At 40.4% G+C, this 12,693-nt stretch overlaps 1 protein-coding gene across 1 annotated transcript; it reads left to right on the forward strand.

Moving 5' to 3' along the window:
- The first annotated feature begins 2 nt into the window (after positions 1 to 2).
- On the forward strand, positions 3 to 12,653 carry limd2 (LIM domain containing 2). The gene is made up of 4 exons (XM_071469441.1): positions 3 to 156; positions 8,890 to 8,931; positions 9,359 to 9,495; positions 9,606 to 12,653. Exons 1-4 carry the CDS (start codon positions 154 to 156, stop codon positions 9,763 to 9,765), a joined length of 342 nt encoding a protein of 113 aa, XP_071325542.1. The 5' UTR covers positions 3 to 153; the 3' UTR covers positions 9,766 to 12,653.
- The last annotated feature ends 40 nt before the right edge of the window (positions 12,654 to 12,693 follow it).

The following is a 12,693-nucleotide window of genomic DNA, read 5'->3' on the forward strand; positions in this document are numbered from 1 at the left end:
CGAGAGCAGGGGCGAAGCGGAGGGTAGAAACTCACCGGCACCGGGGCGAGCGTACTCAACAAAGCATCCCAGAAAAGTGAATGAGAGAGCCGATATCCACCTCCAGTGAACAGACTCGTTTTCCAGCCAGTGTGTCGCAGACAAGAAGCGCAGATGGTGAGTGCCTTTGCTCGGCTGTTGTGTGTCTGCAGCCTCGCCCCCCTCCGCTCCTCTCCTCCCGGCTCCTCTTTCTTTTTCTTTTTTTTTTTTTTGTGTGAGATGAGGTGAGGTGATGATGTCTGTCCACTCGCCTTGGTTTAGCTAACCAGGAATCGGTTTGTTGTGTAAGCCTCGGCATTAATCTTGGACTTAAATGCAGTATTTAGGCGTGAGAGGAGATTTAGTTTATTTAAAGGATATTTAAACGCCCGCCATCGTGGTCGTCAAAATGCTAGCGGTGCGCTGCTTGTTTTAACGTCTATTGGTTAGCTAGCTTGATGGCTAATTAATATTAACAAACAATGTGATATAAACCAATTGAATAATACATTTAACTCACATTATCCCTCCTTGTTTTCTAAGTGACACTTCATTTACATTTTCCTCCACATTTGCCCCCTCGTAAAGTCATTTGTGGTCTAATTTTACGTGACGTTTTTTGTTTTGTTTGAGCAGCAGTTACCAACAATAGCAGATAAATATGTGTAATTGCAGATGAGGATTACAGCTGGTCTCTTAGGTGGTCCATCGAGTCCACACAGAGTTTTGCAGGATGGAATTTGCAAATGATTTAACTCTAGAAGCCATAAATAAACAAATAAGCACATAGATAAAATCACAACATTATTATTATTATTATTTTAACCCTGTTGAATATTGTTAGTGAACAGAACCATTATTATAATAGAGGTGTGGCAAGTTTACAGCACCTTCTGATCAAAAGATATTCCCACATTTATCTCACTGAGTGTGTTTACATGCAACTGAATATCCTAGTTTTGATCCCAGTGCGGATGTAACTTGGGATATCTTATTTACAGGGAGCATGATAAACATGTTTGTGCAAGTGTGTCATGATTCCTCCACATCTCCGTCATTTTGCATCAATGAAAGGATGATAAGAAACCTGGTCTCCTTGCCTCTTTCTACAATTTATAGGTTGTTCCAGACGATCTTACTTGTGTGCATGCAGTCACGCTCATTTAAACTTGAAACTAAATGGCCCATTAAATATCCTCTCCAGCTTATCGACTCAAATAAAGCTGCTGTGATTGTCAGATGAGTAATTCCTGACTGAATTGGATTTAAAGTCTGCACCAAGCGGAAGACAACATACCTTTTATACAAATTTGTTGCCCATGTTTGTTTTGTCAAGTAGTTTACAAGCTGCTCTGTGGTCTGGTAAAACCACTTTTTATCCATCCAGGGCACCACATCCACAGCAGTCTGTCATTATAACCCTGGCATATGGCGACAAGGCTTAAGAAAGTATATGGTCATTTTCATTTCCTGCCCGTCAGTGGACTGCTGTAATTTCAGTCAGAGTTGACAGTACAGATTGACACCCTGCTCTGATGGCTGATTTCCGTCAGTATGCCGGTGGATTTGAGAGACTGTTGTTGAAATTTGACTGACTTGTTTGTCCAAAAAATAAAGAAATAATGCGGATTTAGACAAAGCACATTACCCAAAGCTGCACGGTGAGGACTAACAACGTTTATATTGTTTGACCATGTGCTCATTGGTTAGACAATTACCATTAATGGCGCAAAAACCTGATTTGTTGGGCATGTCAGAAGTGCCATATGTTGGGAGGGGGGGGGTTTGCCTGCTGTGCAGAACAGTATTAAATGGGTCGCCAGCAGGTCCAAGCCATAGAGCTTCAGTCAAAGTGGTCAGAAAAATAGATTAAACCTTCCCCATTACCAGTCACTTATTGTGTTAGAGTTAGAGTTGGCTTTGAAAATTAGAAGCACAGTCAGGGTGTGTGTGTGAGGGAATGTACATAGTGCCTTTTTTAAGGCCTTGCAAAGGTGTAGACCATGTTTCTCAATGTGATTTAATGCTTTTAAGGGATAGTGGGGTTTTAAGGAAAGTGATTCATATTTTTGTGGATTTGCTCGTTTTGTCTTAATATTTCATGATGTGTGCTGCACATGGACGTCACATTTTTGCAAGTCAAATCAGTCGAAGCGTGAAGAAGAGGTCAACAATTTTTCATTGCCAAGTTGGCACATGCTGTATATGCATGCACCCCTTAAACTGTTGAACTGTTGATTTTTTTTTTTTTTTTAAGTTATTCTTTTATGCTTCTTTTTTTCCCCTCTACTCTGGGGAATACAAATCTCACTTTAGCCTCTGTAAACCTGTGTTGAAGTATTATGACTCAGATATTGGAGGGAAAGACTTAGCACATTCCTTTCACCTTGATTTGTTTCATTTATCTCAGTTTTCTAACATGGTTCACTGTGGTCTACAGAAAAATCAGATCTCAGACATATTGTTTATAATAAAGGTCCAGCTGTTTGCAACAATAAATCTGTGTCAGTGAAATGACAAAAGCCAATTTTCAATGAATTGCTGCAGAGGAATATAAGAAGACCTGTGGCACTATGTGTGATCATTTTTTTTTTACAGTGCTGTCCAAACTCCTCCTCAAGCTCTGTGTAACTCTTCTCAGTAGTAAATGTATTTTTGATCTCAACAACAACCATTTAGGTACATTGCTTTTTATGTCCCTGATGTCTCCAATGTAGGTCATGTGGTTTGGAAATACCACAGGGCAGATTGCTTAGAGATAGTTTTGTGTTTCCCACAGTGTCATCAGTCTGCAGCAAACATCTAAGAAGTCACGTTTTAAAGCCTATTGACCTCATCTGTGCACTGCAACTTTAATGAGTCATATTTCATTTTTGGGAAATGACTACTTATGAAGCCTAATGTGGAAAAATGGTTTTAAACATTTATTCCTCTGTCCCTCATTGTCCCGGGCGACTATGTCTCCATCCGCAGTTAAGGAGCCTTAAGAGTGTGTGTGTGTGTGATGGAAATTTGCTGTGATGGCAAAGCAGATATTTGCATGTGAGATTTTCTTTTTTCAAGACAGGATTGGGCATGTTGGCTTGAATTCCAGTCCTGAAGGAGAATTTGGTCGAATGTTGTTGTTGTTCCCTCTTCTCCAGTCCATGATAACATCTGATCAATGGTAGCACTTGAGGCTGTTTCTTCACAACCTCCAAAGAAGTTGCAGGCAGCAGCAAGCGGCCCCTCACTCTGTCAAGTCAACACAGATTCCAGGTCCTCCACACATTCTTTAACAGGCTGTCACTCGTTTTGTTTTTTGCAAATTTTAAGGTGATAATATAAACAGACCAGCTGCCACCAGCGCAAACCACTAGTTTTCATGAACATCACAGAGTTGACTGCCGTTTGGTTCAGAATCACAGGACAAAAATGAGAGCTGTAGCAACATTTTTTTAACAGGAGAGACCCTGTACTTTGTCGTTGGATTTGATTTATGATTTAATGAATGAAGAATAGTCCAGGACCATGTTTTAGCCTGGTATTAAACAGGTCTTATCATCAGAGGATTTAGGTGATTTTAATTGTGCCCTGAGGCAGCTTCTTCAATGAAGTGACAAAGGAAACACTTAAGGCTTTTTTAGCACAGTTCGACAGACATTACCGTGCAGAACTTTGGGTCATCTGAGCTGAAGTTGCTGACTACTAAGTACAAGTGAAAAACCAGTTTCACTTTTTCTATCTGAAAGGACAGCCGGCTTCTCAGAAAAGATGCATGCAAATCATCCATGGCACGATGAAAAGCTTCACTTCTTCTTAGAATCAGCACAAACACAAAGAAAACCTCATTGATACTGTTTCTAGATCTGAAACAAGAAGATAACTTATTGATTAGTTGATTGCCAGAAAATAATCAGCAGTTGTTGTTTTTATCAGATAGGCCAATTATTCTCTGGCTGCTGCTTTCCAATGTGAGGGTTTGATGCTTTTTATATCACTGTTATCTGACTAACTTCTGGTTTTGCACTGTTGGTCAGACAAAACCAGATATTTAAAGATTATCACTATTTTTCACATTTTTTAACAAGACAATTTGTCAGTAAATTGAGAAAATTCAAATGACTGGTAGTTGCAGCCCTAAGTTCTCCATCTTTTTTTGGACAGTCAGACTTTAAGTGCTTCTTATCTTTATTTATATAGTTGCAAGTTTGGTGAAGTCCTTTAAAAAGTTTTATCTGGACCTTGACAGCCTCCGCAGACAGGAAATGAAGAAACAACTATCTGTCAGTTTACTAAGTAGACATTCAGTACCCTATGTGTTCAAACACAGCAGAATGCCCCGTCATGTTCCCATAGTATGCAGGAAGTTCAAAAAAGGAAGAGAAGTGGTGGCTGACCAAACGCCCAAACACGCTCCCAGATGTGATTACTCTGCAGACTGGTGTGGCGAACCTGTACTCTGAAGGATCAGACTGTCTCATCCTGCTTTCATCAGTTCCCCTAACCTCATGTTCTGCTTATATTCAGCTTTACATAACAGGGAATGTTTTTTTTTTTTATATATTATCCCAAGATTTTAATGTTTTTTTTCTTCTTCTCAGTCATCTTGTCCACATAACTTGCTTGGTCTCGTCATGTTCAGAATTACAGATTGCTGTCAAGGAGAGGCTATATATCTTCCCTGCAGCAGCAGTTTTAGTTGCTGGATCAGTGCCATGCCTTGCAGGTCCAGAAAATGCAATCCACACTAAGATGCTATCTGCAAAAAAAACCAAAACAAAACATTCATTGTGTATGCTAGTACTATGCTCGGAAAAGTTGTAATTAGTTTAACGTCGAACTGCTTGACATCTCATATACGGGCCTATTAACACCGTTTTGTTGTGTTTAAAGGACGAGGTGCTTCACATTTGTTGAGTTATTTTTTCCATACCCTACTGTTGCAAACGATTAAACAATTTCCAAATATAAAGAATGAGAGAGAGAGAGTGGAAGCCTTGTTGTGGATTAATGACATAAGACATTTGTTAACATAGCGCCTGCCTTCCCTTCTAGGGGCCTGTTGCAGTGAATCGTGCACCACAGTGTCTATTCAGTAATGATCAAGTGCAAAGGGTGGGTGGGGGGGGGGTTCTTTATAGTGCTTATGGAAAAAATACAACCAGACAAAGAGGAGCACTTCTTCTCATTTGAACTCTTTGACCCTCATGATGTTCTTTAGAGTAGCTGGTCTCTATTTGATTTATATCAGCAGAAATCTCTTCCAAAAACCTTAATTTAGACAAGATATATTATTTTGAGCTTGCATGTTTTCTAAACTACATCCTCAAATTCAGCCCCAATTATATTCTTTCCTAATTTCTTAATAAGAATAGACTTGAGGGGGGTCACTTAACTTTCTTGTCACATAAGTGGTCTGTGCCCTGGGGGAATAGAAAGTAGTGGGATGTGTGTTTCTTCAGTGTGATGTTGAAGCTGCACAGTAGCCTTTCACTGATTTTTAGAGTTAGACGAGAAGATTGATACCACTGTTTTGTTTATGGTTAGCAAATATGTAGCTCCACTAGCAGCCAGTTAGCTTAGCTTAACATAAAAACTGAAACCAGGGGACAAAACTAACATGGCATTGTCAAAGGGTTACAAAATTCACATACTCTTATACATACCACATAAGAATGTGAAGTTATAGTTTTACAGGGCGGTTACCAGACTTTCTCTTCATGGGATAGCTGTTTCCATGCTAAGCTAACTGGCTGCTGCTGTAACTTCACACTTGCCGCAAAGACATGAAGTGGTATTGATTTTCTCGTCTAACTCTCGGCAAGAAAGTAAATGAATGTATTTTGCTCAGCTATTCCTTTAAACAAATGCAAAGGGAGATGTATACAAATACACACAAAGAGGCTCCTGGGTGATTGCAACATAGAGAAGCACACAGGGAGGCATGTGCAGGTGTGATTCAAACTGAAGCGAGGACTCAGTGAGAGGGATTGACGCTGTGAGGTAAGAGTTGAAGCTCTGTTGCAAGAAGATTTCGCCTCTCATGTGAAAGTGGTCTTTGTTGGGTAAGATACAACCCTCCAGCTGGCTCTAGCTTCTCACACACTGGTATGTCAAATTGCTTCACAGTTAAAACAGTGTTGGGCATAGCAGAGCTAATTACTTGCACAACAAACCTTCTTTATTTGTGTTTACATTGAACACCTTGTTCTGTGCTCATTAAGGCCTTTCATTTCCCACCAACCCGAAGAGGTGGACTCCTGTGGTAATTTGTGAGTGTGTGTTTCTGAACATCATGATTCTTTTGTGTTTTCATACAGAAAAAGTGGTCGTTAGCAGTCATTGATCGGGATGGAAGTCAGTTAGGAGTTTAGTTGTTGGGACTGCAAGAGAGAGGAAACCAGACGTGTCATAACAACTTCCTGCTACATTCGGGCTGTTTAGTGGCAATTGACTCATGTACATATAAGGCAAAAGAAGACAAGATGGCACAAGCTAATCTGAAGTCTTCCAGGATGTGTGTGTGTGTGTGTGTGTGTGTGTGTGTGTGTGTGTGTGTGTGTGTGTGTGTGTGTGTGTGTGTGTGTGTGTGTGTGTGTGTGTGTTTGGAATGCATGCCTACCCCCTAACATGGTAACTAAACTTGCTGCATTGTTTTTATCAAGAAAAACACTGGCAGTTCTGTGCTTTCACTCAGATCAGTTTTCCTTTTTTGGCCATGTTAATGTCGTGATTTCATCTCCACAAATGAAGCCCTTATTGACCTCATTTTCATGCTCTCCCATCGAGGTAAACCTTCTCTACAGATGAACTTTACACATTCAAACTAAAGTTTTCAACACTTGAATCATTTTGAGAAGATCAAAGTCATGTTGCCTCAGCAGTTGAACTGTAGCAACAGGAAGTGGTTGCAACATGCAGCCTGCTAGATCACCACCACCACAGTGTTAGCTGCTAGCAGCAACATTAGCTATACTCAAGAGGATCCAGGGATAAGGAGGAGGCAGATATGATTGCATCTACAGGAAGCTGCATGGCCTCACTTAATGAGACAATTATTTCTAAAGCATGTCATCCGGTTCTCGTAAGTGCAGACAACACCCATGCTGTTCATCCCACTCTGTTGCCTAATGCACCACTCAACAGGGTCAAAAATAGTATGCAAATCACAACACAAGAGGCAGCGTTCGTGCTGGTTTAGATTGCTTATCAGAGAGGGCCACTCTAATTGCTTTACATGAACACACATGTGATTCACAGATAAGGAAAGGTGAAATGACAAAATATGCAGTGAGACGGTATAGATTTATGAACCGTCAGAGATATGCCCATACTGTTTATACTGTGGTTGCAATGACTTTAAAATCTGTGCCTGTATTTGGTTGAGAGAAATGTTGCACATCAGTGAGCAGGACTTCTTTGCCAGTATGAGCAGTGATGTCTTTTGAATAGGAAATGGCTGCATACAATCTGTGACATTTTTAAGTTAAGTTAGAAGTTACATTTTTAAGTTAGAAGTTACAAAGACTTTTTTTTCCTCTTTAGATTTCTATGCCCAATATAGATATCATGATAACGTGCACTGTGATAGAAGAATTTACCCCAGATGTCTGACCCTTTTAGCCACTTCTCTTCAAGCCCACCAGCAGTTTTTGTAAGTGTGACAATCTGTGTGTTCAATTCAGTTCACATCAGCCTGTCAGTGTTTTTTATGAGGGAGATGGACGCAAACACTTCATGCTGTAATTATGTGGCATTATTTTTGTTCCTGCAGAGCAAGACATTTTTGAAAGTCGCAGAGTATGCACCCGTGTCTCTGATGCCAAAGCTCTCCCTGTCTTTGCAAGTCTGGTCGCAGCCCCACAATCCCCCTTCATCCACCCCTTCCTCCAGCTCCAGCCAAACTGCCTTACATAACAGGGTTTTAGCAGAGTCTGCAGTGGACTTTTCCCCCCGCCTAAACAGAGGCTGTCCTTCTTCCCTGCACACTGGCTTTTCCATGGCAGTCACTGTGTACGCGGCTGAATGTCTCTCTGTCTGTTTATTATCCGCTTGAACTACCTGTTAGTCCTGCTTAAAGAGGAGGACGTGCTTGTTGCTGCCGGGGACCGGCTGTAATACTCCAGAGGGCAGATCCTGTCATAACTAGTGTATAACTTCATGCAAGCTCATGCAAGCTTTTCTCTGTCCTCTTAACCTTCTCACTGTCTTGGGAAGTCTTTCAATTCGTCAACGCAAACCAAACTGCAATTATGACAAAACATCGACACCTACAGTGTGCAAGGAAATGTGGTGACCTGCGTTAAATGGCAGCCAGAAAATTACAGAGTAAACCTACAATTGCTTGCATGATTGTAGGGTTGAGTGAAAGAAATGCTTCATTACATGCATGGGTTACAAAGCTGCAAAAACATGCAGTGATGTCAAAGATAAAGATCCCCAGAACAGGTGTCAGTCATGTTTCACTGAGAAATCTCCTGCTGTTTTGTTAGAGATTTGACGTTTCTCAACTGCAAAGCTGGTTCTGGGTTGTTCTGCTATGTTGAGGGCAGCCCCATGCAGAGTGTCCCACAGCTCGGCTCACATGACCAGACAGAAGGCACCTGATCCTCTCCCAGGGGTGCAAAGAGACAGATGGAACAAATAGAGAGAGGGGTGAGAGAGGGAGATCAGATTGACAGTACTAACACACTGGTAAAGGTAATAAGAGGACAGTACAAAATATCCATCCTTGTCAGGTTCTTCTGCTGCTTGTAATCTGATAGGTCAGATATCTACAGCTGATGTCACCTAATGTTTGTTGTTCCACTTAAGAGCATAACAGCTGTCTGTACACACATCTAAATACATTTGCTTATGTGTTCAATTTGTTTTTCTTTGTTTTTCCAGGACACCAGAAGCACTGAAGACAAACCTGTCCAGCGATCTAAGGTAAATATAATTTCTCTCTCTCTCTCTCTCTCTCTCTCTCTCTCTCTCTCTCTCTCTCTCTCTCTCTCTCTCTCTCTCTCTCTCTCTCTCTCTCTCTCTCTCTCTCTCTCTCTCTCTCTCTCTCTCTCTCTCTCTCTCTCTCTCTCTCTCTCTCTCTCTCTCTCTCTCTCTCTCTCTCTCTCTCTCTCTTATATTCATATATATATATGTGTGTATATCCCTCATTCTCTGCCCTCTGTTCATCTGTGTGTGTTATTCTTGCCCTGCTTCACTTTCATCAGCCTTTTGATCTCAGGAGTGAGCAGAGGAGGTCTTTCCTGCGTTTTGTGTCTCTTGTAAAAACTATCTTTCATGTTGCTAAAGATCAAGGCCCACATCACCTCCTGTTTTTGTGTCTGGTAGTAAATCTGTATATTTATGTGCTCAGTCCTTCAGCTTTAAGACTCAAAAGGAAGTCTGCTCATCATGTGAGAAGACAGTCTATCCAATGGAGAGATTGGTTGCCAACAACCAGGTCTTCCATTCAGCATGCTTCTGCTGCAAGCACTGCAACGCCAAACTCAGGTGATTATGTATACTTAACTTTTTCCCTATTAGTTTTACGTGACTTTTTTTTCGTGTCCTGACTTCTTTTGGTTTGTATATAACTGTTTAATTCCTCCCTTTCCCGGCAGCCTTGGCTCTTTTGCAGCTCTTCAAGGTGAATTTTACTGCAAACCCCATTTCCAGCAGCTGTTCAAAAGCAAGGGCAACTATGACGAGGGCTTCGGACGCAAACAGCACAAAGAGCTCTGGGCCTCCAAGGAGACAGACAATATAACAAAGACAGCATAATCATGTCTCCCTGTGTCCCATCCCAGCCCTGCCTCTTCCTCTGCCTCCTCCTAACACCTCCAATACATTACAATGAACACATGCCTCATACGGTGGGGGGCTCTGTTAAATCACCCACGCACTCGCCCGCTTTAAATGCCATCAGAACAGATACATGCACAAAACAGTTAGGAAGTGACTGGCCAGTCTTAATCCATACCACTTAAAAATTAATTTAGGGATATTATTTTGGGGTTTGATTTTATTGATATCTTTGTTTTCCTAATTTTATTTTCCAATTTCCTGTTTGGAATTGGTAGTTGATTGTGACCAAAAACCTTCTCTGGTATGGGGAGTATAATAATAATGATAATAATAATAATAAAAATAATTAGTGCTATTTTTCTTTTTTTTTTTCTTTTTTTTAATTCTTTTTAAAAATTTGCACCCTTTCTTTTTGGAATATGTGAACTGTATGCTCAGGCAAACATATCAGAGGGGTTACAGCGCATCCATGTTTTGCAGTAGAGCATACACTCAGGACAATTATCACCCAAGAATTCTTAGAAATACGACACATTTCCTCATTTTAACAAGACACAAATCAAAATAATAGTCCTCAGTATTGTGACTTTGCTGTCAGAGACAATTTTGTCAGTTTGTCAGGTTTCATATATTTGAGGAACAAACAGGGTACAGAGTACTGTAAAACAACCGCGCACATCAGCAACAGCTCACCTCTCGTGTTTGTAATTTTAGTTTTCTCATTGTTGGCGTCATCCCACAGTTTGTTATTATTTCAACAACCAGTTTGAGTCTTATCGTCGCATGTTGGTATGACTGGGTCTTAACAGCCTTATCTTACGACTGTATCGATCTTTTCTGTTGTGAATGGTTTTATTTGTCTCACTGATGCATAGTGAATCACTTTTTAAAGTTTTTTAGAAGCACTTGAGTTTGGATTTGATTGATGTCATGGCATAAGTTGATCCTCTGAGCTTTTACGGTCGAAATTTTAATGGAATTCTCAAGTTGTGTTTTGTATACTATCTGTACATAGAGGTATAGTTTGTGATTAGTGAAACCCCCCCCCCCCCCCCCCCCCCCCGTCTTGCACATATAACCACACATGATCTCCAGACAAGATGTTGATAATCACAGGGAAACTTAGGCCTCGTCCTGTAAATATCCTGCACTCCATCGTATGAAACATTTTAAGCGGAGCTGTAAACGTGGTCGAATTAATTACTTCAATTTGAGTTCTAAACCACAACAGATGATGCTGATGGACAGAGCTTAAGCCTTGCAGGAAACGACACATTTTTGGTCCCTTCATCACTTCACACTTGTCAGTTCTCGGTGTCTTGTGGTGATTTCCCCTGCTGTATTTGAGTGTGTTCTTATAACTTGATAGTTTTTATGGGGACATTGACAGATCCAATCAAATCATAGTGACTTGAACATCCATCGTTATTTGCCCCCCTCCCCAAAGGCTCACCTAGTAAGCGTGGGCAGGCTTCCTTTTTAAATAAATGCCTTCCTCTTCTCATCTCATGTCTTATTAGCTAAATACATCTTAGCACCTGGACCTATTTCTTAATATTGAATTTACGTTTGGTGGCTGATGGAGGGTTTGTCACAATATTGCTCCTGCATGTTGCATGCTAAACCCAGTGCGGAGCACCCCCTGCTGGGGAAAGTGTGACAGTAGTGTTTAGCGTGCCCAAGAACTTCTCAACAAAGCCTTTGTTTGAAGTTTTTAAATGCGTTGCCTCAGTCTGCAGTGCAGCTACTGCACTCCAGCCACTTTTGATGTTATTTAATTGCCACACCCAAGAGAAATTAATCCAGTTAAACAAGATCTCCACAACTGTATTACATTCTATACAAAGAATGAGTCTAAAGCCATTCAAATATCTAATTTTAGAAAATGTCTGCGTACCACTGAGACTTGACTGACACTTGAATGACACAAAGTACGTTTTGTGACTGAAGGTTTACTGTGAATTTAAGCATGCTGTGCAGAATAGAAAGCTAAACTTAACAGATGGATATTTGCTACTTTTTTAAAAGAGAAGCCTTAGAAATAAATAGCTGATCTTATTGCTTTTTCAAACAAGACCTTTTAAGTGCACAGATCTTTACAAAGAAATCTCCTGATCATGCCTTTTCAAAAACAGACCTGCTTACTCGAATCCCACTCTTTAACATAAAAAATACTTCACTCAACCAGCAGCCATTTTTCCTATCTAACCACTTTTTATCCACATGTAATGTACAATAATTCAAATTCTACAGTGTGTGACTTGATATTTTATATTTTCCTTTTTTTTTTTTTTCATTTTAAAACGGTCCTCTGGATCCCTGAGAATGCTTTAAAATCAAGAATATTGTATCTAGAAATGCTGTCTTTGTCATTCTCCGTTAGCAGTTCGCCAAGGTACAGCTGCAAAATCTGTGAATTGCAACTTCTAAGTGTAACAGAGCAGACAAGGTACGCTTTACACTGGTGCCAAGAGGCTCAGGTGAATGATTGCAGTGTAACGTTTTAAATGTTAAATCTGTGAGTCATTTCATTTTTGTGCTAAACTTGATGTGGACTTACTTTTCAATGCTGTTGTCATTGAGACATTTTAAATGTATACATCGTTGGAAATGTATTCTGTGTTACAGACTTGACCTGTGGATTGAGGTGGCCTTACAGCAAAAGGACGTTTGGACTGTGTGTTTGCAGTCTTTCTCCTCTATTCTCCCTTCTCTCTATTGCTTAGTTGTGGTATAGAACATTTTAAAATGTAAGCGCCCCCTTTCTGCGCCAATATACACAATCATTTTGTGCATTTCTTTCATTTATTTTTTTGTTTTTTACATGCTTTTGGAGAAAAAATAAAATGCTGGTGTTGATTTAATGCATTGACTTCAGTGTGTTTATTTATGTGAGGATTGCTG

This window comes from Trachinotus anak, unplaced genomic scaffold (assembly GCF_046630095.1).
Source record: "Trachinotus anak isolate AG129_WGS33_773 ecotype Australia unplaced genomic scaffold, CSIRO_AGI_Tana_v1 ptg000003l, whole genome shotgun sequence".
Classification (NCBI taxonomy): domain Eukaryota; kingdom Metazoa; phylum Chordata; class Actinopteri; order Carangiformes; family Carangidae; genus Trachinotus; species Trachinotus anak.

Bases quoted from the DNA above. Each gene is read 5' to 3' on its own strand.
- limd2 (XM_071469441.1), top strand. The intron at 8,932-9,358 runs GTAAATATAATT...TTATGTGCTCAG, and splicing joins AACCTGTCCAGCGATCTAAG to TCCTTCAGCTTTAAGACTCA. The intron at 9,496-9,605 runs GTGATTATGTAT...CTTTCCCGGCAG, and splicing joins CACTGCAACGCCAAACTCAG to CCTTGGCTCTTTTGCAGCTC.